We start from the raw sequence: 25,772 nt of genomic DNA, 5'->3' as shown, positions 1-25,772 counted from the left end.
ATGCTGCTTGGCCTGCTGTGTTCATCCAGCTCCACACCTTGTTATCTGAGACAAATGGGGCCTCGGTTTTGTGTCTCTTCTGAAAGTTGGTATCTCTGACAGTGTATTACTCTATGTACTGCTCTAAATCATCACCGGAGACTGTTACCCTTAAGCCTTGGAGTGGGATTTTAACTCAGCTGACAGTACTATCAACTGAGCCATAGTTAATGTGGAACAATATTGTGGTGTGAATTTGTCTTGTAAACTGATCTGGCATAAATCGTACCTTTTGTAAAATTCATGTAGAGAATAACCTTGAGATTACCCTGATCTATTAACCTCGTAACTTTTCTTTTACAAAAATTCAAACTCGTTTTTAAGACAACTTATCTAGACACTGTTGTTTCTTCTTTATGTACTGTCAGAACGTAAGAAGTGAGGGTGGACCGTCAAACTTGTTCCACTGTTCAATATGATCTCGTCAAAACTTCTGCAGCTTTTCTACTTTCCCACTCTGTCTCCATATCCCTTACTTCCCCTTGGGAATACGTCATGTATTTTGATATAGTACCTTTAGTTTTGACTGTTTAATATTTTTCCCTGATGTGACTTTAATCAGTAACGTCTTAATAAAATACTCTTTCCTGTGTGATTTTTACCTAAATAACTAGTCTGCACTGATAAGTTTACATAACTATCTGAACCATGGCTTGAGCTTGCCACCCTATTTGATGTTCTCATTAAATGATGTGCCAGGACACTGGCTTATGGCCTGCTAAATGTGAAGTCCATTCCAATGGAACAGCTCTTTCTTTTCAGGTACTGGTGCCAGTTCCCCTGAATTAAAACACTCATCTTCCACAGCACTGTTTTAGCAATTCATTTAAACCTCAAATCTGCTTGAACCTTCTCCAATGTGCAAGTTGTTCACGTAGCAATTCACCCTATTGAGGTTCGCTTTTTAATTTTATCCAAGCTACTCAAACATCCTGAAAATCTCATTCCTTCTCCTACCTATATCATTGGCTTAAATGTGGGCTACTTTCTCCTCCTCCTCCTCCTCCTCCTCCTCCTCCAAGTTTTCTAGATGTGAAGCCATAGCATGAGCCTAAGTCAGCTTCGCAGTGCTTCACCTTGTTAAGAATGCAAGATGAGGTCCTGTTACTCTTTCACAGTGGCATCTCTTACAATCCAATGATGGATGTCAAGCAGATGGACCTTTGGATTTCTGACTCTGACAATTATCTAGTCAATGTTGGAAGGTGGATGGTCGATGGATACAAAACAGTTCTGTATTCACTATCTTCCTTACTCCCAGTATGAAAGGTCCTTTCTGATAGGCAATCTCTTACTTCCCAGTAGACTTGTAATTTTTGCACAAGCTAATTTGAGAGTAACACATTTGGGTTGAATAATAAGTCAGTTTATCATTGATAGTTGCTCTGGGAGGGGCATGTGATGCCAAAATTTCCTCCTTGATCTCTTGGAATGAGATAAAATACACTCTCTGACATTGCAGTTTAGATTAAAAACTGCAGTTGTATTCATTCATATGCTAGGTGAAATAAAAAGTGAGGTTTGGCAGGATTAGACCGCTTGTACGATGTCACAGTACCTGCAATTTATAGCAGCTCTCGGTTGTCCACCATAAAAAGTTTAATGTCAAACTGAGTCCTTCAGTATACTTAACAGACGCAAACCAGATCAGGAAGATCCACAATTAGTCAGAACTGTTGATTCACGAATCCAAAGCTCCCACATTTTTCTTCATTAATTTTTTGTAGACCAAAGTGACCTTGCTGCGATACATGAGATCTCTCCACCCTGGGTAAAACATCCAGTACAGATAATGCTTCTCATCTGGAATGGTTGGTTACTAAGCAACTTGTATAGAAGTCAGGGAACACCCTTTGAAGCAGTAATCGCCTACTAGCTAGAGAAGTGTATTTTCTTTGTGTCTATTTTTTCCCCCCCCCTCCCACCCAAAAACATGTCACATAAGTGACTGTTTCAGACACCCATTGGACAGAACCGTTTCTAATCACTATGATGTATACTACACTTTAATTGTTTTTGTATCTGTTGCATTATAAAATGCACCTCAGTGTGCCCAACTTTTGGTTTTTGTGTATCTTGTGATTGTTAAACGTATCAGCTAGGTTTTGTGTTTATCTAGAGCAACATTCTCAGATGGTAGAACTGTATGTTTTAGTTTGCATATGTAAACTTTCATATTTGTACAGTACATGAATACAACTACCATGCACTAAGATATACATAATTCTGTACAGTATTTGTGCTAGCCATATGGAATGCAGCATATTGTGTACTATCAACTCTAGTGCAGCATAACCTATCTTCAGTGTCAGTGCCATATCAATGCTGCATGTGATTTTGGTGTACGGAGGCTGGGTTTAAGATCATTCCCTTTGGGTACTTTTAGTGTCACATGTTGAAGGTACTGAATGCTTCCTTACAGTGCAGGGCAAATGTGTGGCTGAATCAACGTGCGTCAGTATTATTCATGGCAGATGTGACAGGAGTAGATCAGTTTGCTTACACAAAAGGGAATTCTGCCAGAATACCTGGGGGGAAGGAGGGTTCAGAGAAGTTTAAGGTAAGGACTTAATGAGTTTTTAGATATAAAGTACAATGGTCTCATTAGTGAAATCTTTTCAAAATAAAGTTTGAAAAATTCTTTACATTAGCACAACAATTTAAGACATTTCTTTTGCATGACAAAGCACCATGCTTTATTCAGGCTAGTTATATTTGCTACAGTTAGAATATTGTCCCTATATTGCTAAATATGGCATCCATAATGTGGTGGTTCCTGCTGGACAAATAACTCCAGTGTTGATCTGTTGTCTTTTGATTTCCAGTGACTGAGTGGAAACAATTGCTTTTTCAGTGCTGCTGGATTAATTTGTCTGAATTTGGCACTCCTGGCTGTAACGGAAGTACTGTTTGCAATTCTACTGCTCTGTTGAAAGATTTAATATGTTGAGCTAATTTAAATAATTACACAAATTCAAATTGTTGAACAGTTTATCAGAAGGGTGCTGACAGATCAAACTCTTACTTTTGTATCATGCTAGTTAGCGAAGAGCTAGCTGCTGGCTTAAAGTTCACACCGTAGGAAGTAATTATCCTAATGTTGGACCAGATTTCTGATTATAGATAATTATACTCCACCTGTGACAAAATTAGACAGCCCGGGAGCAGGTTTCAAATATGCAGTTTATATAATTCTTGTGATTGCATCAAGCGTACTAGATCGGACCTCCTAATTGCATTCAAGTGTTACAAAAAAGAAGTGTACTGCAAGCTACAAGAAGGATAGGTTTACTTTTTAATATTAACACATCGTGTTGTATGTAAAGCTTATTCCTGCACTACTGGAACAAAAGTAACACTAGTATACTGCTGAAAAAAGACTGTCAAAGCTTTTCATTTTGCACTTATCAAGACAATTTGCAAGAATACCAATTAAGGAGAATACCGTTATTCTTATTGTATGAGGAGGGTGATGATTGCTTGGAAAGTGGATCCAGTAGAGGTGTTGGAAAATGCAGCAATTAATAATTACCTACAGCTAATTGCAAGGGTTTAAAATTTTGAACAAGGCAGGTTGACTGTAATTGGTCAGGGCATTGACATAAAAAGAAGACTAGCGAATGGCAGTTTTCAATTTAGTTGAATTGAAACAGGTGCAGTGTGCACATATTCTCCTGTTCTTTCCAGGCAGAGTTCTGTGTATTAATATATGTAGCTTCCAGTACATGCAAGTATGGCACATTGAGCCCAAGTAATAGTCCTAAATTGCTGGCATTATAATTCATCGCATACTCAGGATTACCCAACAAAAACCGAAAGAACTGCCGATCCTGTAAATCAGAAACAAAACTAGAAATTTCTGGAAGAGCTCAGCAGGTCTGGCACCATCTGTGGAGAGAAATCAGAGTTAACGTTTCCCATCGAGTGACCCTTCCTCGCAACAATTCTGAGGAAGGGTCACTCAATTGGAAACGCTAACTCTGATTTCTAACCACAGATGCTGCCAGCCCTGATGAGCTTTTCCAGCAATTTCTGGTTTTGTTTGTTATCCAACAAATGTTGACAAACTGTGGAATCAGATCTAATGTTGGTACTGTGTTGTGAGTTGCGAAAGCATGGGCTAGTTGGGTGCTGTCAGTACCTTGTGAACTTCTGAAGGGATATGCTGTTTGATATGTTCTGCCAGTCTTTTGGTTGTACAGCCTACACACCTGCGTTACACCAGTAATAGGCAGATTGTTGTCTTGGCTTGACAGCTGCATCCTGTTAATGGTGAACACCACTCATGTTGCTACTGCATAGTAACAACGTAACAGCTGGTTTCACCCATTGTTCAAACATTTTAGGCACCTTCCAGGGTAATCAAAGTTGCTGGAAAAGCTCAGCAGGTCAGGCAGCATCTGTGAAGGAGAAAACAGAGTTAACGTTTCGGGTGCGGTGACCCTTCCTCAGAGCACTGGACCCGAAACATTAACTCTGTTTTTTCCTTCACAGATGCTGCCAGACCTGCTGAGCTTTTCCAGTAACTTTGTTTTTGTTCCTGATTTACAGCATCTGCAGTTCTTCTCGTTTTTAATCAGAGGTAGACTGGGTACTTTTCAGAACCAAGAGTGACTGCCTTGGGCCTTTTCATGAGTTTGCAAGATGTACAGTGAGAAATGATCTGATTAAAGTAGTTTTTATCCTGCAGAATGAATCATGGAATCCTAACAGTGTGGAAAGCAGCCATTCAGCCCGTTGAGTCCATACTAATCCTACCTTATCCCCATTACCCCACATTTACAATGGCCAATTCACCTAACCTGCACACTTTCGGATTGTGGGAGGAAACTGGAGCACCTAGTGAAAACCCACACAGTCACATGGGGAACGTGCAAACTCCACACAGACAATCACCCAAGGCTGGAAACAAATCTGCATCCCTGGTGCTGTGAGATGGGAGTGCTAAACACTGAGCCATTGTGCTGCCTGGCTTTGATGTGGCCTATTTCAGCGTCAGGATTTCACAATGATCGTATGGTCCAGGTCCTTTTTACATCATTACTAATAAAGTCAATCTTAGTGTGTGGAACTATGGAAATCCCAACATGTATATTGACTAATGAAGATTGGTTTGCCTCAGATGATATTAGAGAATCCTGGGAGATTTCTCAAATTCCCGGTTGTGTAGATCCCAGCTGTCAACGTACACATTAAGTCTCTTACAGTTCCATGTGCTTGAAGGTTAGTGGCTACCAAGCCACTTCTATACTCCAAGTTTGATGCTGAAATAGGGTGTGCCAAAGTCTTCCTACAGGATAGTGACTATCCCAATCAAATCATTTGTTGCTATTGGTCCGGAAAAGTGCCCAGTCTATCTCATCACCCTGGAAGGTATCTTAAAAGTTTTAGCAACAGATGAAGCTAGCAATTTTGCATCTACTATGCAGTAATCACACAAATGAATATAGATTTCAGTGCTAATGTGATGTTGGGTATGTAGGCCATATGTTCCTACTGTGGAGGATCTTGTGAAACGGCATATCCCTTCAGCTGTTGTCAACAATCAAGATACAAACCACACTCAACCAGCACATACTTACAAAACTTGCAACACTGTCAGTGTTCTGCAGTCAGGCAACACGTGGTGGACAGTCATCAGCGTACAAAGAATTACATTTCCAACCAATTCAGGATTGTCATTCAAGCTTGCAATATGGTGCACTTGCATGTACTGGAAGCTATGTATATTTTCACAGGATTCTGTCCTTTCCATTGACAAAGAACATGTGGGTACACTGCACCTGTTTCAACTCAACAAAACAGGTGATGGCCATTTGCTGGTTCATTTCTCAGGTCAATATCCTTGTTGAAACCTAAACAAAGCTAGGCATTAACTGTCAATCACCTTTAACTGTGTATTCTCCGTGGGAACGCCTCAATCAGAGTTCACTTGCCAACCAATCAATCAATCAGACAATAGGAATATCGGTTTTCCCTTTATTGGTATTCCTGCAAACTAATTTGATGAGTGCAAGATGGAAATCTTGGACAAAATGTCTTTTATTAGCAATACTCCAGCTCAGTACTCCCAAGCAATTATACGTTCTGCACTCTCTGAAGTGATGACTATGAACATAAGAACTAGGAGCAGGAGTAGGCCATCCGGCCCCTCGAGCCTGCCCCGCCATTTAATAAGATCATGGCTGATCTTTGAGACTCAGCTCCACTTACCTGCCCACTCACCATAACCCTTAATTCCTTTACTGTTCAAAAATTTATCTAGCCTTGCCTTAAAAACATTCAGCGAGGTAGCTTCAACCGCTTCACTGGGCAGGGAATTCCACAGATTCACAACCCTTTGGGTGAAGAAGTTCCTCCTGACCTCAGTCCTACATCTGCTTCCCTTTATTTTGAGGCGATGCCCTCTAGTCCTAGTTTCACCTGCTAACGGAAACAACCTCCCTGCCTCCACTTTATCTATTCCCTTCATAATCTTATATGTTTCTATGAGATCTCCCCTCATTCTTCTGAATTCCAATGAGTATAATCCCAGTCTACTCAGTCTCTCCTCATAATCCAACCCTCTCAACTCTGGAATCAACCGAGTGAATCTCCTCTGCACCCCCTCCAGTGCTACTATATCTCTTCTCAAATAAGGAGACCAAAACTGCACGCAGTACCCCAGGTGTGGCCCCACCAGGACCCTATACAGCTGCAGCATAGCCTCCCTGTTTTTAAACTCCATCCCTCGAGCAATGGCAGACAAAATTCCATTTGCCTTTTTAATTACCTGCTGCACCTGCAATCCCACCTTCAGTGATTCATGCACGAGGACACCCAAGTCCCTTTGCACAGCATCGTGCTGCAATTTTTTACCATTTAAAAAATAGTCCATTTTGCTGTTATTCCTACCAAAATGGATGACCTCACACTTACGACTAACCCACACCCCCTCCCCGCAAACCCTGCTGAGCAAATGATGACCACCGCTGCACACCCGCACCCCCAACAGCTCTTGCTTCCCCCCCAAATTTTCACTGTTCCGTTGCACAATATCTGGGGCACTACAATGGGATCATGCAAGGGAAAACTTGGAAGTTCTACTGTAAAAAGAATACCAAGTCCTTGAATCCAGTGCTTAGGAGAATTACTGGAATGGTATGGATGAGCAAAGCAGCCTTGTGGAGCCGTTAGAGAAACTGGGAGTGTTCTCAGCCATGAAAGTTCAGGAGAGATTTAAGAAAGGTGTTCAAAATTAGGAAGTATTTTGATGAAATAAATGAGAAACATCTCAAAAATAAAGGAACAGGACTCGGTCCCTTGAACATTTTCTACACTGAGGGTTGGTAACCAAAGGAAGTTTAAAAGTAATTGGCAAAAGAACAAGAAAGCAGATGGAAAATTACTTTTACGCAACCAGTTACAATAACCTGGAATATGCTGCTTGAAAGGGAAGCAAATTGATACATAACTTTTTCAATGGGATTAGATAAATACTACAAGGAGAAAAAGAATTGCACAGCCTGGTTTTAGGAACAGGTGGGGGCAGGACTAATCGGAAAGGTGTACCAAAGAGAATGCCTGATGAGCCCTAATGATGCCATGTATGTCATTCGATGATTTAAGGACAGGGTCTTTGCCAAGATGATGCCAAAATTGGTACGATGTTTGTAGCTATATTTAAAGAATTAACATAATACAGGAGGACATTAGGAAACTTGCAGTGTGGATAGTTAAATGACTAATAAACATTGACAGGTAAACATGTGGTGATGCATTTATTTTGATCAGTCTGTTCAGATGTGTTGTGACACATATCCAGGGCAGGTAGGACTTGAACTCAGGACCTCTTAGCTCAGAGGGAGGGACAAAAGCCCTAGGTGTAGTGCTGCACTTTGGCAGGAAGCAGTACAGGAAGCAAAAAGTACATCAGTGAATACATTATCAAAAGCATCATTGCAGGTCTGCAAGGCAATTAAAATGTTAACAAAGCAGAGGATTTGCTTTCAGTAGCATAGGTTTCAAAGTCATGCAGTTATGTTAAACTTGTCTTAGACCTTGCTTGGTGCATTTAGAGCACTGCACTGCTCTACGTTCTGTGCTCTACAAAAAAGTAGAAATGTGGGAGAAAGTGCAAAAAAAGTTCGGAAGGCGAGTACCGGAACGGAGCCACCATAGTGATTGGGAAAGATTGATTGGGATTCTGTTTAGTATAAGAGAAAACGTCCAGATAACCTGATAGAGATTTTTAACATGATGAATGGATTAGACAGAATAGATAAGGAAGGAATAGAACCATAAGGGTCTACAGCACAGAAAATTGACTTTGGCCCATTGAGTCTGCACATGTCAAAAAAAAAGCACTGATCTCTTCTAAATCCATTTTCTAGCGCTGATCTCATAGCCTTGAATGCATTGGCATCACAAATGCACATAGAACCCTCATAACATTTATTTCAGCCTCCACCATCCTTGCAGGCAGTGAGTTCGAGATTCCCACCAGCCTCTGAGTGGGGAAAAAAAAGTTCCTCACACCCTCTCTAAGCCTCCTGCCCTGTACCTTAAATCATTCCCCCCATCATTGATCCCTCCTCCAAGGAGAACAGTTCCTTCAAGTCTATTCTACCTATGTCCCACCTCAGTTTCATCTGTTCCAAGGAAAACAAGCTCAGTCTATCCAATCTGTCTTCATAATTAAAACTCCAATCCACCTAACATCCTGGTCCTGCACACACTCCAGTGCAATCAGATATCTCCTATATTTTCCACTTGTGGGAGAATCGAAAGGTAGCAACAAAAGTGCAAGGTAATTACTAATAAATCCAACTGGGAAGTGAGGAGCAATATCTTCACTTAGTGGTTAGAATGTGAACTTGTTACCACAGGAAGTGATTGAGATAAATTACTTAAGACACTTTGAAAAGGAAACTGGACAGGAGGCAAAAGAGAATACAATAGAAAAATATACTGAAAGGCTATGATAGAGTGGGCAGAATTGCAAATTTGTGTAGCGTATAAACACCAGTGCGGACTAGTTAGGTTTTTGTTTGGCTTGTTTCTGCGGTGCATATTCTATGTACCTGTATGTAATGCTGAGTTGAGTACTGGTACTCACAGGTGTCCTGCTAGCAATTTGAGATGTGAGACTTCAATTCATTAAGATTGTTACTGGTTTGTTTTTTTTTAAACCATAGCATACTGGTAATCATGACACTGTTGAAATAGTGGCAACATTAATGAAGTGGCTTATGTTTATATAGGGTAATGGTCTATCTGTATACCTATATGCAGTTAAACAACACATATGCCATTAAATATTAGGTTTTGTGGTGGATACCTTGAGCTCTCTAATAAGTTTTTATGTGATTTAGGTGCCAGTGAAAGTGTTGGGAAGCACATATTAGAAGCATGCGGCAACAATCTGGAGATGGCTGTCACAATGTACTTGGATGGTGGTGGAATAGCAGAAGAGCCCAGTACCAGTACAGCAGGGACATCAAGTAGACCGCCTCCACAGTATGTTCTGGTTTATTTAATATGGTATTTTCTGTTTAGCTGAATTATCTTGATTTTTTTTGGGCCTGGCTTACATGCTGCTTTAAATTTTGTACATGGCACCTCCAAACCTGCTGAATATCCAAATCTGAGGCTATATGGAAGAGGGAACTTATGATTATGTGATGCTTTGTTACATCATTGCAACATCCCAAAATGCTTTACATGCAATGAAGCTTTGTTTTTAGTAGTACAGTTCCTGCAATGTAGGCAAATGTAGCAACCATCTTATGTACAGAAAGGCCCTACGAAAGAGGACAGCTGCTGGTTGAGCTATTTATTGTAACATTGGATTAAAAAAAATTTTGCCACAGGTGAGGTAACGGAAGGCAGGAAGGTGACTAATGTGGTGCCATTATTTTAGAAAGGTGGTAAGGAAGAGCTAGGGAACTGTAGACCGGTGAGTCGGACGTCAGTGCTGGGTAAGTTACTGGAAGGGATTGAAAGATAGGATTTACGTGTATTTGGAAAGGCTGTGATTAAGGATAGTCAATATGGCTTTGTGCATGGGAAATTGTCTCTGACTAACTTGTTTGAGTTTTTTGAAGAAGTGACAAAGAAGATTAATGAAGGCAGTGTGGTGGACGTTGTCTATGTGGACTTCAGCAAAGTGTTCGACAAGGTTCCACGTGATAGACTGGTTATAGAGTCATAGAGATGTCCGGCACAGAAACAGACCTTTTAGTCCAACTCTTCCATGTGGACTAGATATCCTAAAATAATTTGGCCCAGTTCCCTCTAAATCCTTTCTAATCATATACCCGTCCAGATGCCTTTTAAATGTTGTAATTGTACCTGTCTCCACCACTTCCTCTGGTAGCTTGTTCTAGACATGCGCCATTCTCTGTGTAAAAACGTTGCCTCTCAGGTCCCTTTTAAATCTTTCCTCTCTTGCCTTAAACCTATTACTGTCAGGTTTTGGACTCCCCTACCCTGGGGAATAAACCTTGACTATTCACCCTATTCATGCTCCTCATGATTTTATAAACCTCTGTAAAGTCACCCCTCAGCCTCCAACACTCCAACCTATTCAACTTCTGCCCATAGCTCAAACCCTCCAACATCCTTGTAAATCTTTTCTGAACCCTTTCATGTTTAACAGCATCTTTTCCATGCAGGGAGACCAGAACTGAGCACAGTATTCCAAAAGTGGCCTAACCAATGTGCTGTACGGCCGCAACATGACCTCCCAACTCCTATATTTAATGCGCTGACCTATAAAGGCAAGCAAACCAAATGCCTTCTTCACTGCCCTGTCTACCTGCGACTCCACTTTCAAGGAACTGTGAATCTGCACTCCAAGGTCTCTTTGGCAACACTCCCTAGGACCTTACCATTAAGTGTATAAGTCCTGCCCTGATTTGCCAAACCAAAATGTAGCATCTCACATTTATCTAGATTAAGCTCTATCTGCTACTCCTTGGCCCATCTGATCAAGATCATTTTGTATTCTGAAGTAACTTTCTTTGCTGTCCACCAGACCACGAATTTTGGTGTTATCTGCAAACTCATTAATGTTACCTCCTATATTCCCATCCAAATCATTTATATAAATGACAAAAAGCAGTGGACCCAGTCCCGATCCTTGCAGCACCCTGCAAGGTTAGATCACATGGAATATAGGAGACCTAGCCATTTCGCTTGAAGGTAGGTGATCGAGGGTGGTGCTGGAGGGTTGTTTTTCGGACTGGAGGCCTGTGACCAGTGGTGTGCTGCAAGAATTGGTGCTGAGTCCACTGCTTTTTGTCATTTATATAAATGATTTGGATGTGAATATAGGAGGCATGGTTGGTAAGTTTGCAGATGACACCAAAATTGGTGGTGTAGTGCAAAGTAAAGAATATTATCTGAGTGCAACGGGATGTTGATCTGATGGGCCAAGGAGTGGCAGATGGAGTTTAATTTAGGCAAATGTGAGGTGCTGCATTTGGTAAAGCAAATCAGGATGGGACTTATACACTTAATGGTAGAGCCCTGGGGCGTGTTGCCAAACAAAGAGATCTTGGGGACTGATTCTTAGTTTCTTGAAGGTGGAGTTGCAGATAGACAAGATGGTGAAGAAGGCATTTGGTAAGCTTGCTTTTATTGGTCAGCACATTGAGTATAGGAGTTGGGAGGTCATGTTACAGCTGTACAGGACAATGGTTAGGCCACTTTTGGAATACTGTGTTCAATTCTAGTCTCCCTGCTATAAGAAGGAAGTTGTTAAACTGGAAAAGGTTCAGAAAAGATTTACAAGGATGTTGCCGGTGTTCGAGGGTTTGAGATATCGGGGGAGGCTGAACAGGCTGGGGCTGTTTTTCATGGAGCGTGAGAGGCTGAGGGATAACCATATTGACGTTTATAAAATCATTAGGGGCATGGATAGGATGAATAGTCAAGGTCTTTTTCCCAGGGCAGGGGAGTCCAAAACTATTGGGCGTAGGTTTAAGGTGAGAGGGGAAAGATTTAAGAGACCTAGGGGCAACTTTTTTGTGCAGAGGGTGGTGTGTGTATAAAATCAGCTGCCAGAGGAAGTGGTGGAGGCTGGTATAATTAGAATATTTAAAAGGCATCTGGATAGGTACATGAATAGGAAGGATTTAGAGGGATACAGGCCAAATGCTGGCAAATGACAGATTAATTTAGGATATCTGATTGGCATGGGTGAGTTGGACCAAAGGGGCTGTGTTTCCATGCTGTACAACTTTACAGTTCTATTATTGCTTGGGCTATTAGTGCAGTATTCCAGGGTTCTGTGTTGTCATTGGAAGTTATGTCCACTTGAACAGGCAGATGGTGGCCTCAGGTTCAGATTAACTTCAAAGATTGAACTTCTAATAATGGAGTGCAGCACTTGGACCCAGGAGGGTGATGATCAGCACCAAGCTTTTGAAATATTCACTTATGCGTTTTAGTGTGCTGTTAAATGTGTTTTAATTTATTTAATATTAGCTGTCCAATACTCGACGTGTTTGGAACACCAGTAGTTTACTGATTGTGAAAGAGGTTTCATTAGCTGTCAATTGACATTTGTTTATATGTATGCCTGCAGTATATGAACGGAGCTGATAAAAGACCAGAAAAGCATGGTGGTTAGCACTGCCCCCACACCACCCCTCCCATCCCACCCCAACATCAGCACCTGAGTTAGAGGAATTAATCTTACACGCCTGGCGCTAGTAGAAGTTCAGGCCATCACTGTCATAATTTCTTTAAGAAAGACATGGCAATGCAGTGAACCCATAGAGAGTGGACCATCTCAGAATCTCAGTATTCTGAATGCATTTTACTTGCAGAAAATGGAAGCCGTGGTTTTGTGTGCTTGAGGAATGGGTTGGAAGAGGTTGGTTAGACAGAGTCCAGACATACACTTTTCTAGTCAGTTTTATTTCAATTTACAGGTCACAAAACTCAACCTTATTCCTCATAGGTACATCCAGTTCTCACCCAATTATCCTTTAATTAACACATAATCATCACTTGTTTCCCAGTTCCATTTGGTCTTGAGCATCCTTACCAGATCCTACTAAATAATAACACAATGTGGTACGGTTGTGGAGAAAGGTTTGGACATGGTGGGGCACGTTTTAGCTTGTGACTTGAAGGGGGAGCTGGGTTAATAGTTACTAAGAAGAGACAGGAGAATTTTCTGAGATAAATTCTGCAATGTTAGGAGGTAAGGAAGAGAAATAAGATAGGAGATTAAACAAAGAAAAGTGGAAATAATTATGAAAGCATTCAGCTAATAAAATCAAGACAAAGGATCCCAATTGTCCAAAAAATTGCAATTTGGTGAGATTGATGTCAATCCACAAAATGTGTAAAACAAAATTGGAAAGTTAGACACATTAATTGGCGTGGGGACTTATGATATAGAAACAGGATAAATGAGTGTTGCTTGGAATGGAAAAGGTTTGATGTAAATTAACTCTGGGATTAAAACTTTGTAAAAATATTTGTGATTGCAGTATTGAAGATTTGGACTGGGTATAGGGAATGCAATCCCAAAACCTGCTGATGACCCAAAAGGAGGGAGTTTGGCAGACATTGAGGTAGACTATAAAATACCACTGGAAAGTAAAGTTTATGGAAGTATAAGATGGGATAACAGTTATGTGTTAATGTGGATCGGGCAGTCAGTGCACTTTGGGATAAAAAGCAAAAAAATAGGAATGGAAAGAAATCAATTAGTTCCTGGACTCTGTTTTGCCATCCAGGGCTTGATTAATGACCTGACAGCATATACTCACCTTTTGCTATATATCATTTAATACTTTTCAGAATATAATCTGCCAGTCTCTAGTTTTAAACCAGCAGCTCAGCATCAATTACTATTTGCTGAAGAGTTCCACACTCTGAACACACTTTGTAATTTCACTCCTGAAAGGTATCACCCAAATATTTGTGTGTGACCCCTAGTTTCTTCAGCTATAGTATGAGTTAACCGTAATTCTTTGAAAACTTTAATCAGATCACCCTTTAACCATTTTTAAATTTGGAGGAATACAACCCTAGTTTATGTTGAGCAGTGTCTGTAGAGAAATATCTGACCCTTTTATCAGAATTGCACAATGGGCTGTGACAGATTTTAAGCACATGCAGGGACAAGGGAAGGGAAAGGAAATGAAAGAGAATCTCTGTGATGGCCTGGAAGACAATACTGGTGCAATGAACAGAAGCATTACCAGGGCACCTGATATTCAAAAGAATGTGAGCAGAGATTGTGATCTGAAAATACGTGTAGTTTTCTTATAATGTGATGGTTGCGTTCTTGTGTGACCTCATGCTATAGAAAATCGCGTTATAGGAAAATCGACAGACCTGTACAGCAGAATATTCGCGTTATCCAAACAGTGTCCACTATTCATCAATCGTGTTACAGCCAATTCACGTTAACGAAACACGAATTATAGCAGAATTACCTGTAGTGAACTGATATTGAATTCAAAGGTTGTGAAATCTTTGAAAGATGAATTGCTCTTCCAGCTTCCGATGAGCTTCAGTACAGGAGGTGAAGGAAATTAGGGGTCAGGGTGTAGTGCAGAAACAAAATGACAGACAACTGAAGGTGCAGAATACCCTTGTAGACTGAGCTAACCTTATTCGGCAAAGCACTTGTCCAATCTAGGTGAGGCTCCATCATGGAGCAAGTAAATAATTTAAAATAAAACAAGTAAATCATTGTTTCATTTTAAAAGTGTATTTGACTCTAGGTTGTGGAATATCACTAGAAAGCACTAGCTTTGGAATGTGCCAGAGAACTGGAATAAGGTGATGGGAAGACTTAACGTGGGAGTCAATGGAACTTGTCAATTTAAATGCTGAAAGTGAAAGGGAAGTTATGCTTGGTCATGACACCACACTTGATAAAAATGATGGTGGATGACCACCATCTGCAGGCTGTTGGGATGAAAGGTGAGAACAAGAATAACTTTATCATGTGTTTCTCAGGGAAGATAAAGGTGAGAGTAAAGATGTGGGCAATGGGGTGGCCATTGGTGAAGTTTCTGTCAACCAGGTTAGAATAGGGTTCTCTGACATAAAATAAAGACCTACCAGAAGTACTAACGTACCAATATGGGAGAATTGTTCGCATATATTGGTTTAACCATGACCTTGTAGAACTAAAATATGACTTCTATCTTCTTGTATTTAGTCCTCTAGATATAAAGACCAGTGTTCCATAACCTCTTACAGTCAATTGGTGAAGGAGGAGACCAGAAGTCAATCTTTCCTCAGTTTTAGATTTATTTATAAATTTAGACATTTCAGAAAAGTGAAGAAGGAGCTCAGTTGCATATATACCTTTTCCATGCCATGAAAACTTACCATTCTACAATTATGTGGCATGTTCTGAAACCAAAAGTCAATTTGCCTTACCTCCCAATGTCACTAGATCCTTTCAAAAACAAAAACACTGGAGTCTGTATTTATATCTTTGCCAAAAACTAATAATTTTTTTCATGGCCCACGTCCTATCAATGTACCAAGTTTCATTAAATTCCATCCACTTGTTTTTGAACCTTTATGTTTACAAACAGATTAGCAATAGTGTTGAAAACATCTGTCCACCTTTTGTGGTGAAGGTAACATTTACTGTACCTACCTCTTCAAGCCACCACCAGTGTCAATAAATGTTTATCCTTGATTAAACAATTAACCAATGGCAGTGTCTTTTTATACATTTTTAAAAAATATTGTTTTTGATTAACAAATAAAAAACTAATGAGCCATTCCTTAAATATACACTGTAACAAAATATAGAAGGAAATTTACCAAGTTAAATTATTATTATTTTGGAGGGAGACGATGCCCTCCAGCTCCCTGGGTGGACAGTGGTCATTGCAGACTTCACACATACCTGTGGGCACTGCATGTTTCCGTTCCAAACACACACAGGCACAGACGTAATCCCAGAAGAGGGGTAGGCAGTGAGGAAAAATGACGCCTTCGATTGCCTGCTGCCTGGACCTACTTAGAGCCATTTTGGCCAGATCCAGGAGCAGGCTGGCAAGCTGCCCTTTGATAGCCTTATCCTGTTCTTCACCAGGTGGCCAAAGATAGCAGTCTCCGTATCACTTTATACTGTTTCCAGCGGTGAGGTGAGAGTGCCAGCCCTTGACAAAAAGGCTGATTTCAACCGAGTGGCATCAAAGAACCCTTGCAGAACTGGAATCAATGGGTATCAGGGGACAAACTCTGTTGGTTGGAGTCATATGTGACACATTGGAAGGTGGTCATTGTCATTGGAGGTTAGTCATGTCAGCTCCAGGACATCTCTGTAGGAGTTCCTCAGGGTAGTGTCCTCAGCCCAACCATCTTCAGCTGCTTCACCAATGACCTTCCCTCCATCATGAAGTCAAAAACGGAGATGTTCAGCACCATTCGTGATTCCTCCAATTAATGAAGCAGTCCATTCCTACTATAGGAAGAATATTACTAAATTGGAGAGTGAGGGGTTCAGAAAAGATTTACCAGGATGCTGCCGGGACTGGAGGGTTTGATTTATAAGGATAGGCTGGGACTTTTTTCACTGGAGTGTAGAAGGTTGAGGGTTGACCTTATAGAGGTTTATAAAATCCTGAGGTATATAGATAAGGTAAATAGCAAAGGTCTTTTCCCTATTGTGGGTGAGTTCAAAACTAGGGGGGAATATTTTTAAGGTGAGAGGAAAAAGATTTAAAAGGCACCTGAGGGGCAACGTTTTCACACAGAGAGTTTGTTTGTGGAATGAACTGCCAGAGGAAGTGGTAGATGCAGGCACAGTTACAGTATTTAAAAGACGTTTGGACGGGTACATGAATGGGAAAAGTTTAGATGGATATGGTCCAATTGCAGACAAGTGGGACTAGTTTTAATTTGGGAAACTTAGTCAGCATGGACAAGTTGGACCAAAGGTTCGGTTTCCGTGCTGTATGACTCCATGACAGTATAAGAAGATCTGGACAATATCCAGGCTTGAGGTGACAAATGGCAAGTAACATTCGTGCCACACAAATACTAGGCTAAGACCATCACCAATAAGAGACAAACTAACCACTGCCACTTGATATTCAATAGTGTCACCATCACTGAACTCTGCACTATCAACACCCTTGTGGTGACCAGAAACTCAACTGGATTCGCCACATAAATACAGTGGCTATAAGAGCAGGTCAGAGGCTAGGAATGCTGCGACAGATAACTCATCTGCTGACTCCCCAAAGCCTGTCCACCATATACAAGGTATAAGTCAGAAGTGTGATGGGAATACTCCCCACTTTCCTGGATGGTGCAGTTCCAACAACACTCAAGAAGCTTGACACCATCCAGTACAAAGCAGCCCACTTGATTGGCACCGCATCCATAAGCATCCACGCATTTCACTACTGACGCTTAGTAGCAGCAGCGTGTACTATTTACAAGATGCACTGCAGAAATTCACCAAAGATCCTCAGACAGCACCTTCCAAACTCACGACCACTTCTATCTCGAAGGACAAGGGCAGCAGATACATGGGAATACCACTACCTTCAAGTTCCCCTGCAAGCCACCCACCATTCTGACATAGAAATGTATTGCCGTTCCTTTACTGTTACTGGGTCAAAATCCTAGAATTCCATCCCTAATGGCATGTGGCTCAACTTTGAGCAGGTGGACTACAGCGATTCAAGAAGGCAGCTGAACACCACCTCTTCAAGGGCAATAAATGCTGGTCAGACAGCGATGCTCATATCCTGTGAATGAATAAAAAAATACATTTACTGTTCCATTAACCTTTTGATTTAATTTCTGTACCTGTTCAGGAAATATAGATGATTTATGTACATGGACCACTCGGTCTCTTTGAGCCATGACTGTTTCCAGCATTTTCCCACCAGAAGATAGATTTGAGTATTTTCTAGGTCCAAAGTGCGCAAACTCTCATATGCCCTTATTGGAGTCTGTTTTTAGGCCTTGTATTTTCATCCTAGCAACTTGCCTAGCCTTGCTCCCACTTTCAACTTTGCATCCTCTACCACCATGATCTCCCTCAGCCTACCTAATACGGAAAAGAGACATTTAGCTTATTAGATTTGTTGGCAAGTGGATGAGGTATAAAACCTATAAACAGTTGTTTTTTTTTTAAGTTGAGCAGATTGAGAAAGGCAGAGCACCTGCACTTTTGCTGAATCTCATTTGTTTTGTGTCTTAACACTTAGCTTACCCTTTTACTTGAGACAATACAAGCCAGCTAAGGTGAGCCAACAGAGTCACAGACTAGAGGTCCAACAGGCATTTGTGCCTATTTAGAAGTTTTAAGCACTGTGCCATGAAACGTTAGAAAAAAATGTTGAAAAATCATTGGCAGCATGTTAGGAAACATGCTTTTGGAACTTTGAAGATAAACATTGCAATGCATAAACATTGTTTATTACACTGAAACTTGTTAGCTCATGTCAACAAGGTAACCTGTGTTTATATCTACTTATAACTGCCTGTTGATGCTATCGATGTTCCTTGTCCCCTCTTGAGAATTAGACAAATTACAAGTAGAAAAAGGCCTTTTGACCCAACAAGTCAGTGTCATTATTTATTTCCTGACCAAGCTGTAGTCCTAATTCATGTACCTTCTCTATTCACTTGAGCCTTTATTGTTGTTTCTGTTGATCACCTATAGCTGTGCTTAAAATGCAACATGATCTAAACTTCACTCACTAATTTCATTCCATAACTGCACCCATTTTGTTAAAAGAAGAAATATTTTGCTTTGGGTCCTAAAGTTTTTGTATTTATATTTATATATACCATCTATGAGATACATATAAAAAATCCTGGACTCGGATACATGGGTCACAGTTGCAAGTTATACTCAAGATGCAGGAACAGAAGTAGACAGTTCTGCCATTCGATGAGATTATGGCATATCTCAACTCCATTTTCCTGCCTTTTGCTTATCTTGACTCCGTTTTCCTGCCTTTTCCCCATTACAGTAATCATTTAGTAAACCTTCTGTGAACTGATTCCAATGTATCCTGTGTGTGCTGACCAGCATTGTACAAAGTAGTGCAGATGCATTGCCACCAATGCCCTTTATAATTAGAGGATAACTGCTCTACTCTTGCATTCAGTTTCCCTCACAAAACATAAATAGTAAAAAAAAAGAACTGCAGATGCTGAAGATCTGAAACAAAAAACTCAGCAGGTCTGACGGCATCTGTGAAGAGAAAGTAGAGTTAACATTTCAAGTCCAGTGACTCTTCAGAATTGATAATAGCTAGGGTGATATTTGTGTTGATGACGTAGGGTGGAAGTAAGCAGATTGGTGGAGATGCCCAGAGAGAGAAAAAGTGTTAGGCAGACAAAGGGTGGTAGTGAGCCAGGGAAGAAGATTCAATCCACCCTGCCACAGTTAGATTAAAGCCTTCTCTGCAGCCCAAATGATTTGATTGTCTAGGACACTAGTCCCAGCATGATTCAGGTGATGCCCATCTATCCCTCTGGAACAGCTTCCTTCTACCTCCATGGTAGTGTCATTGCTGCATTAACAGATCGCAACTTAAACCCATTCCACCCGCATCAGTCTTTGAGCCATCCATTTAACTCTATGACTTAATTTACCTTATGCCAGTTTGCTTATGACTGGAGTAATAATCTAATTATTATTGCCTTGGAGGTCCTGCTTTTTAATTTAGCTTCTAACTGTTCAAATGCTTTCAGCCAGATCTCCTTTCCAGTCCTATCAATGTGGATACAATAACTGGATTCCTCCCTTCCCACTACAAATTCCTTTCCAGCTCAGAGGCAATGTTCTTAACCTCGGCACATGAAACAACCTTTGGGACTTGTGCTCACAGCTGCAGAGAACAGTTTATCCCCCTAATTAAACTGTTCCTACCAGGACAACATTCCTATTTTTTCCCTCCACTTGAATAGTTCCTTGAATCATTTTGCCATGGTCATTTTGCTGATTCTTCTTGCACTCCTCACTCTTGTCCACACTGCAAGGATCATGTCTTGTTATTTTTGTCTCTTTTTTAAAAATGAGATAACAATGAGAAACGTTTTTAAAAACAGCAATTTACCCAAGATAGCTGCATAATTTTACAGCAAGGAATTTGATACCTATTGTGAATTCTGTTTTGTGGCTGTTGGTTCCTGCAATGTACTGATGATCAGGAGGTGAGGAGTTGTTTAGAAGTGAAGCTAATTTGGTTCCAAGCTTCTCAGTTAATAGAGAAGCTTGGAACCAGAAATAAGTTCCAAAGATACAGACTCTCCGAAGTGCTGTGAATTGCTCTCCCCACTTGAAGCTACCTCCTTCTCTGCAGTACAAAACTCAGTTTATACTTGGAGAAAACCTGTTATCTTTCCTGCAGCAGTTGCTGTGAGCTGTGACTTTTGAGTTGATAAATCGGAGACATTTTCCAAGTGAATCAGTCGCTGTAGTTTTTACAAACAAGTGGATGCTTTCAGAGAAAGACAACTGAACACAAAGGGCTTTTGCTAGGCAAAGAAAGATCATCTCGGCATCAGATTTGGAAGCAAAGACCACTGAACTGATTTTCTAGTCACTTTTATTTTACCTCTGCCAATAATCTATTTTCACAGTTTGTATGTGTATTTGTGTAAGAGGAGTTTATACATGGATTAGGCTTTTTTGTTAATAGTGTTATCTGCCAGTGCTCTATATCTGTAACTGTAGCTATAGTCTTGTACTTATAATAAATTAATTCTGATTCAGTACAGAAACCTTGTCCGTGTTTTCAATCAACCTTGATCTGAAAGTCAGGTAAATTGGGCTATTGTATTTGCTTTAGAAGAAAAAAAAAATCATTTGGTACAACTTTGGGAATAGTGGGGCTCAATTTATGGTGTGCTACTCTGATAACACAGGCTGCAAGAACTTCATAACTGTTGGACCATTGGAAGGGTCAAGGCTCTTCAGATCTTCAAATGTAACCCCCTGGTGGGCCCCCATACCTGCCTCACCTGCAGTTACACCTTCCTGACCCTGATCATAGACCAAATTTGAATTTCGTAGTCTGAAAGGTGTTAACGTGTCCTAGAGTAAAGTAGCCCTGACATGGTGCAATGTCAACAGCCTGGACTTGTCAACCTATATCTGAAATTTCTTGAGCTGCAAACAATTAATACAAGTGGTTTTACTGTGTACTACCTTGGTGTCCAGCAGCTCCAAAATCTGCAATAGTAACACATCACACGTCCTCTCATCACTCTCTCATATTATTTACTTTTCTTAAAATAATTACTCCAGATTCCTTTGTTTTACACTTTATTGTAGTTCTTGAGATAAAATACATCAGTATCAATCTTAAAGTTAATAAGCTATTTTTCAGCAGAAAAGACAGGACAAAGTACGGGTTCATGATGTAACTCTGCTATCGGTCTCACGACAGGTAGGCCTTCCTTTTTGCACCTTTTAAGTGCTCCTGCTCACCTCTTGGTCTGGAGAGTTCACGTCTTGTAGTAAACTTTAGTTGTAGCACCTCTACCTTGAATACCCACTTTGACCCAGCTACATTCACCCAGCCTTTGTCTCGCCCTGATAAACTCTCCATTCTCATTGACACTGCTCTTACTACTAGATGGTGCAGAAATCTCATTCTTATATGGATCTGCTCACAGACAGTTCTTAGCTACAGTGATCGGCTGGGTCTAAAAGAGGTAAAGAGGAGAATTCTGTGCCTTTTAAAACCATTAACTTTTGTGAAGACTTTGGGACTAGCAGGGCTTGGCTTCCAGCATGTTACCCCATGAGATGTAACAGTGTTTTAGGGGCTTGTCTGGGATTATTTTGAAACCGTGACTATGAGAGTTTGCCTGTGATATTAGGAAATAATGCAGGTGAACTGGAACACCAGGTTCTGTACTGCTTTTAAGTCATAGTACTGGAAGCAGCAAAAGGTTTCTTGCAGTTGGCAGAGTTGTCCCTGGCAGTCATGGAGTCAGCGTTTTTATAGCGTGGGAAGAGGCCTTTCGGCCCATTGCATCCGTACCAGTCATCAAATGTCTATCTATTCTGATCCCATTTTGCTGCACTTGGTCTGTAGCCTTGTAATAGTTCTTAAATGTCTTAAGGATTCCTGCCTTTCAGGCAGCAGGTTACAGATACCCACAACTTTCTGCGTGAAAACATTTTCCTTAAACCTCCTGCTTACTGTAAAGCTGTGCCTCCTGGATATTGACCCCTCCACTAAAGGGAAACTTTTCTCCCTAACTACCCTGTCTAAACCCCTTAGAAATTTGTACACCTCATTCACTTCACTTCACTTCTCAGCTCTCTCTGCTGTAAGAAAAATGGCCTCTTTTCATAGCTGAATCGCTCTAGGTACCATCCTGATGAATCTCTTCTGGGACATCACTATTGCGTTTGCATCCTTCCTGTAGTGTGGTAATCAGAACTGTCCGAGTACTCCCTGTGTGGCTGAACAAAGTTAACAGTGCCTTAATTAATAAAAGCAACCATCTCACATGTTTTCTTAACCACCACCTGTATCTATCCTGCTGTCTTCAAGGATCTATGGGCATGCACCCCAGGTCCCGCTGATCCTCAAGTTACTAGGACCCTACCGTTCAACATGTGCTCCTGTGCCTCGTTAGTCCTCCCAAAATGTACCACCTCTTAATTTTAGGGTTAAAGTCTGTCAGCCTATCTGACCAGACTGTATATTGCCAGAAATCTAAGGCTTTCTTCTTCACTATATACCGCACCAATTTTCGTGTCATCTTCAGACTTACTGATCATATCTCATACATTCATGTTTAAATCATTAATATACATAACAAGCAGCAATGGATCCACCTCCCTGTAGTATACTACTGGACATAGCTTCCTGTCACACACACGCAGTTCTACCGTCACACTTGTTTCCTGCCACTGTCAATTTTGGATCCAATTTGTCCAATTGTCCTGGATCCAAAGGGCTCTTACTTTCTTGATCAGTCTCCATGTGACACCTCATCAAAAATCTTGCTGAAGTCTATGTAGTCTACTCCAACTGTGCTACTTGCATCCACACACCTAACCACCACCTCAAAAATTTCAATCAAATTTGTTTGAGACGATTTTCCCCAACCAAGTCATGCCGCTTAATCCTTGTCTCTCCAAATGGAGGTAAGTTCTATCCCTTGGAACTTTTCTTTACTGCTGCTGAGATACTGACTGGTCTATAGTTTTTTCTACCCAACTGAATAATGATGCCACATCAGCTGTCTTCCAATCCTCTGGCACCACTCCTGTGTTTCATCAAAGGTTTGAAAATTAATTTCTGAGCTGCTGCAATCTCCTCCCTTATCTCCCAGGGTATTGGATACCTTTCATCTGATTCTGGGAGTTTATCCACATACAAGTCTGCGAAAACCACCAATACCTCTTTGTTTAAATAAGCACTTTTATCAGGTACATCAGTCTTCCTGATTTCCAGACCTGCATCATTCTTCCCTGTGAATACAGATACAAGGTACTCATTAAAAACTTTGGTTATATCTTCCACCTCCACACAGATTGCCACTATGGTCCCTAAAGGCCCCTGCTCCTTCCCATGTTATTCTTTTACCTGTAATATAGTTACAGAGATTTTGGATTTTCTTCAGTGTTAATAGACTGTGTTTTTTCACATCACCTCTTTGGTCTCTTAATTTCTTTTCAAAGCCGCACCTATACTTTCTGAAGAATGGTCTAGACCGAAACATCAGCTTTCCTGCTCCTCTGATGCTGCTTGGCCTGCTGTGTTCATCCAGCTCTACGCCTTGTTATATCAGATTCTCCAGTATCGGCAGTTCCTACTATCCCTATACTTTCTATACGGCTCTAGGGCATTTGTTGTTTTGAGCTTTAGGCTATGCCATAAGCTTCCTTTTTTTCCTTATCCCATCTTGTACATCCTTTTGTATCCAGCATTCTCTGCTCATGTTGGTCCCTCCCTTCACATTTATGGAAATATGTTGGCCTGCACACTCTCACTTTTACCTTTTTGAATGTTTCCTACTGCTCTGATGTGCATTTTCCAGCACTTAGGTTCTGACCAAAGTGACTGGGAACAGCTATCTTATTAATATCAGCCTACCCCCGATTCCGAACTTTATTTGCAGTCCATCTTTGTCGTTTATCCATAATTGCCTTAAATCTTACTAATTATGATCACTATCCCCGAATGCTCACCTGCCATGCATACGACTTGCCCACTTCATTCTCAAAAATTAATTTCAGTGCTGGCCCCTCTCTTTTAAGCCAGCGTGTCAGTAGTCTTATAAAGCTCTCCTGGATACATTTTGACAATTATGTCCCCTCTAAGCCTTTTCACACTGTCTCTCCCAATTAACATTGGGGAAGTTGAAATTTTCTGCTATCATTATGCCATTATTTTATACCTCTTTTTGAGATTTGCCTGCATATCTGTCTGTCCATCTATTTGTCATGACTGGGAATCTATAGTACATCCCCAGCAAAACCCTTTTTGTTTTTAAGTTCTACCGATGTGGCCTCATTTGAGAAATCTTCTGAGATATCATCCTTCCTTACTATTTGGAAATAGTTGATTATTTAATCAATATTGCGACACCACCACCTCTATAGTCCAGAATATTTGAGCTGTCATTCCTGTCCCTTCCTCAGCCATGCTTTTGTGATAGCAATGACATGACCTCCTAGTGCATTAATCAAGACCTTCAATTCATCTGCCTTGCTTGCATAACCCTTTACAGTGCAATAAATGCCGCCTAGCCTTGCCATGCTCCCTCATGCCTTGCCTTAACTATATTTGTACTGACCTCTCGAGCGCCTTGGTGGTGCTTCAATACTTGTCTGTACATCATGCCTGACTGTACCTCTCATCCCTATCCTGTGCTCCTGCCAAATTAGTTTAAATTCCCACCAATTACACGAGCAAACCTCTTCACGAGGATGTTGGTCTCATTCTGGTTCAGGTGCAACCTTATGGACTTGTATAGGTCCCACCTTCCCCAGAAACGAACCCAATGAACCATTGAATCCGATGCCATCCCTTCTGCTCCAAGTCTTTGGCCATTCATTTATCTGTTCTATCCACACTTTCCACTCACACTTGATAGAGGTGTGACTTTTGAGGTCCTGCTTTTTAATTTGCTCCCTAAATTCTTGTTGCAGGTTCTCGTCCCTCTTCCTACCTGTGCCATCTGTCAGAATATGAGCCACAATTGCTGACTGTTTGTCCTCCACCTCCAAAATGCCCTGTAGCTGTACAGTGATATCCTTGACCCTGGTCCTAAGGAGGCAGCATGCCATCGTGGAGCCATTCCTGTGCCTCCAGCTGATGCACAAGCTTTAAAGTCTGATACTCAAGCTGATCAAACTGGTAACATTTCCTGCAAAAGTGGTCACTTAGATTGCCAGAGGGGTCTAAAAGTTTCCACAAACTGCAAGTCATGCAACACACAGGACTGAACTCTTGCCTTACCTTAAACTTACTTCTCTTGTGTTATTTTAAGAACTGGCTGCAGGACGCTCTTCTCGGGCAGCTTCACTGCGAAGCTGATTGCAGGGCATTCTTCCCAGACTGCTTTGCCATGAGTATAATGGGAACTTGCAAGACCTAAATTAGTTGAACTGATGGGTAAACTGGTAAGCATTGCCTGACAGATCTGAAAGGACAGATGTATTTATGGTACTAGACCAGAAAGGGTTACAGGCGGCCATAGTGGCTGAGAGTTAGTCCATAAAATGAAACCTTTTATTTGTCACACCTAAATTTAAA

General features: G+C 41.0%; 1 protein-coding gene across 1 annotated transcript in view; it reads left to right on the top strand.

Annotated features, from left to right (window-relative positions):
• The window catches only part of ubxn7 (UBX domain protein 7), an 82,789-nt gene that overhangs the window by 2,444 nt on the left and 54,573 nt on the right, over positions 1 to 25,772 (top strand). The window contains 1 exon segment of the mRNA XM_048604594.1: positions 9,393 to 9,537. Within this exon segment, the coding sequence (XP_048460551.1) occupies positions 9,393 to 9,537 (145 nt within the window).

The sequence above is a fragment of the Rhincodon typus genome, chromosome 13 (assembly GCF_021869965.1).
Source record: "Rhincodon typus isolate 14 chromosome 13, sRhiTyp1.1, whole genome shotgun sequence".
NCBI classification, from domain to species: domain Eukaryota; kingdom Metazoa; phylum Chordata; class Chondrichthyes; order Orectolobiformes; family Rhincodontidae; genus Rhincodon; species Rhincodon typus.
The sequence above is the reverse complement of the archived record's forward strand: the minus strand, read 5'-3'. Positions and strand labels throughout refer to the sequence as shown.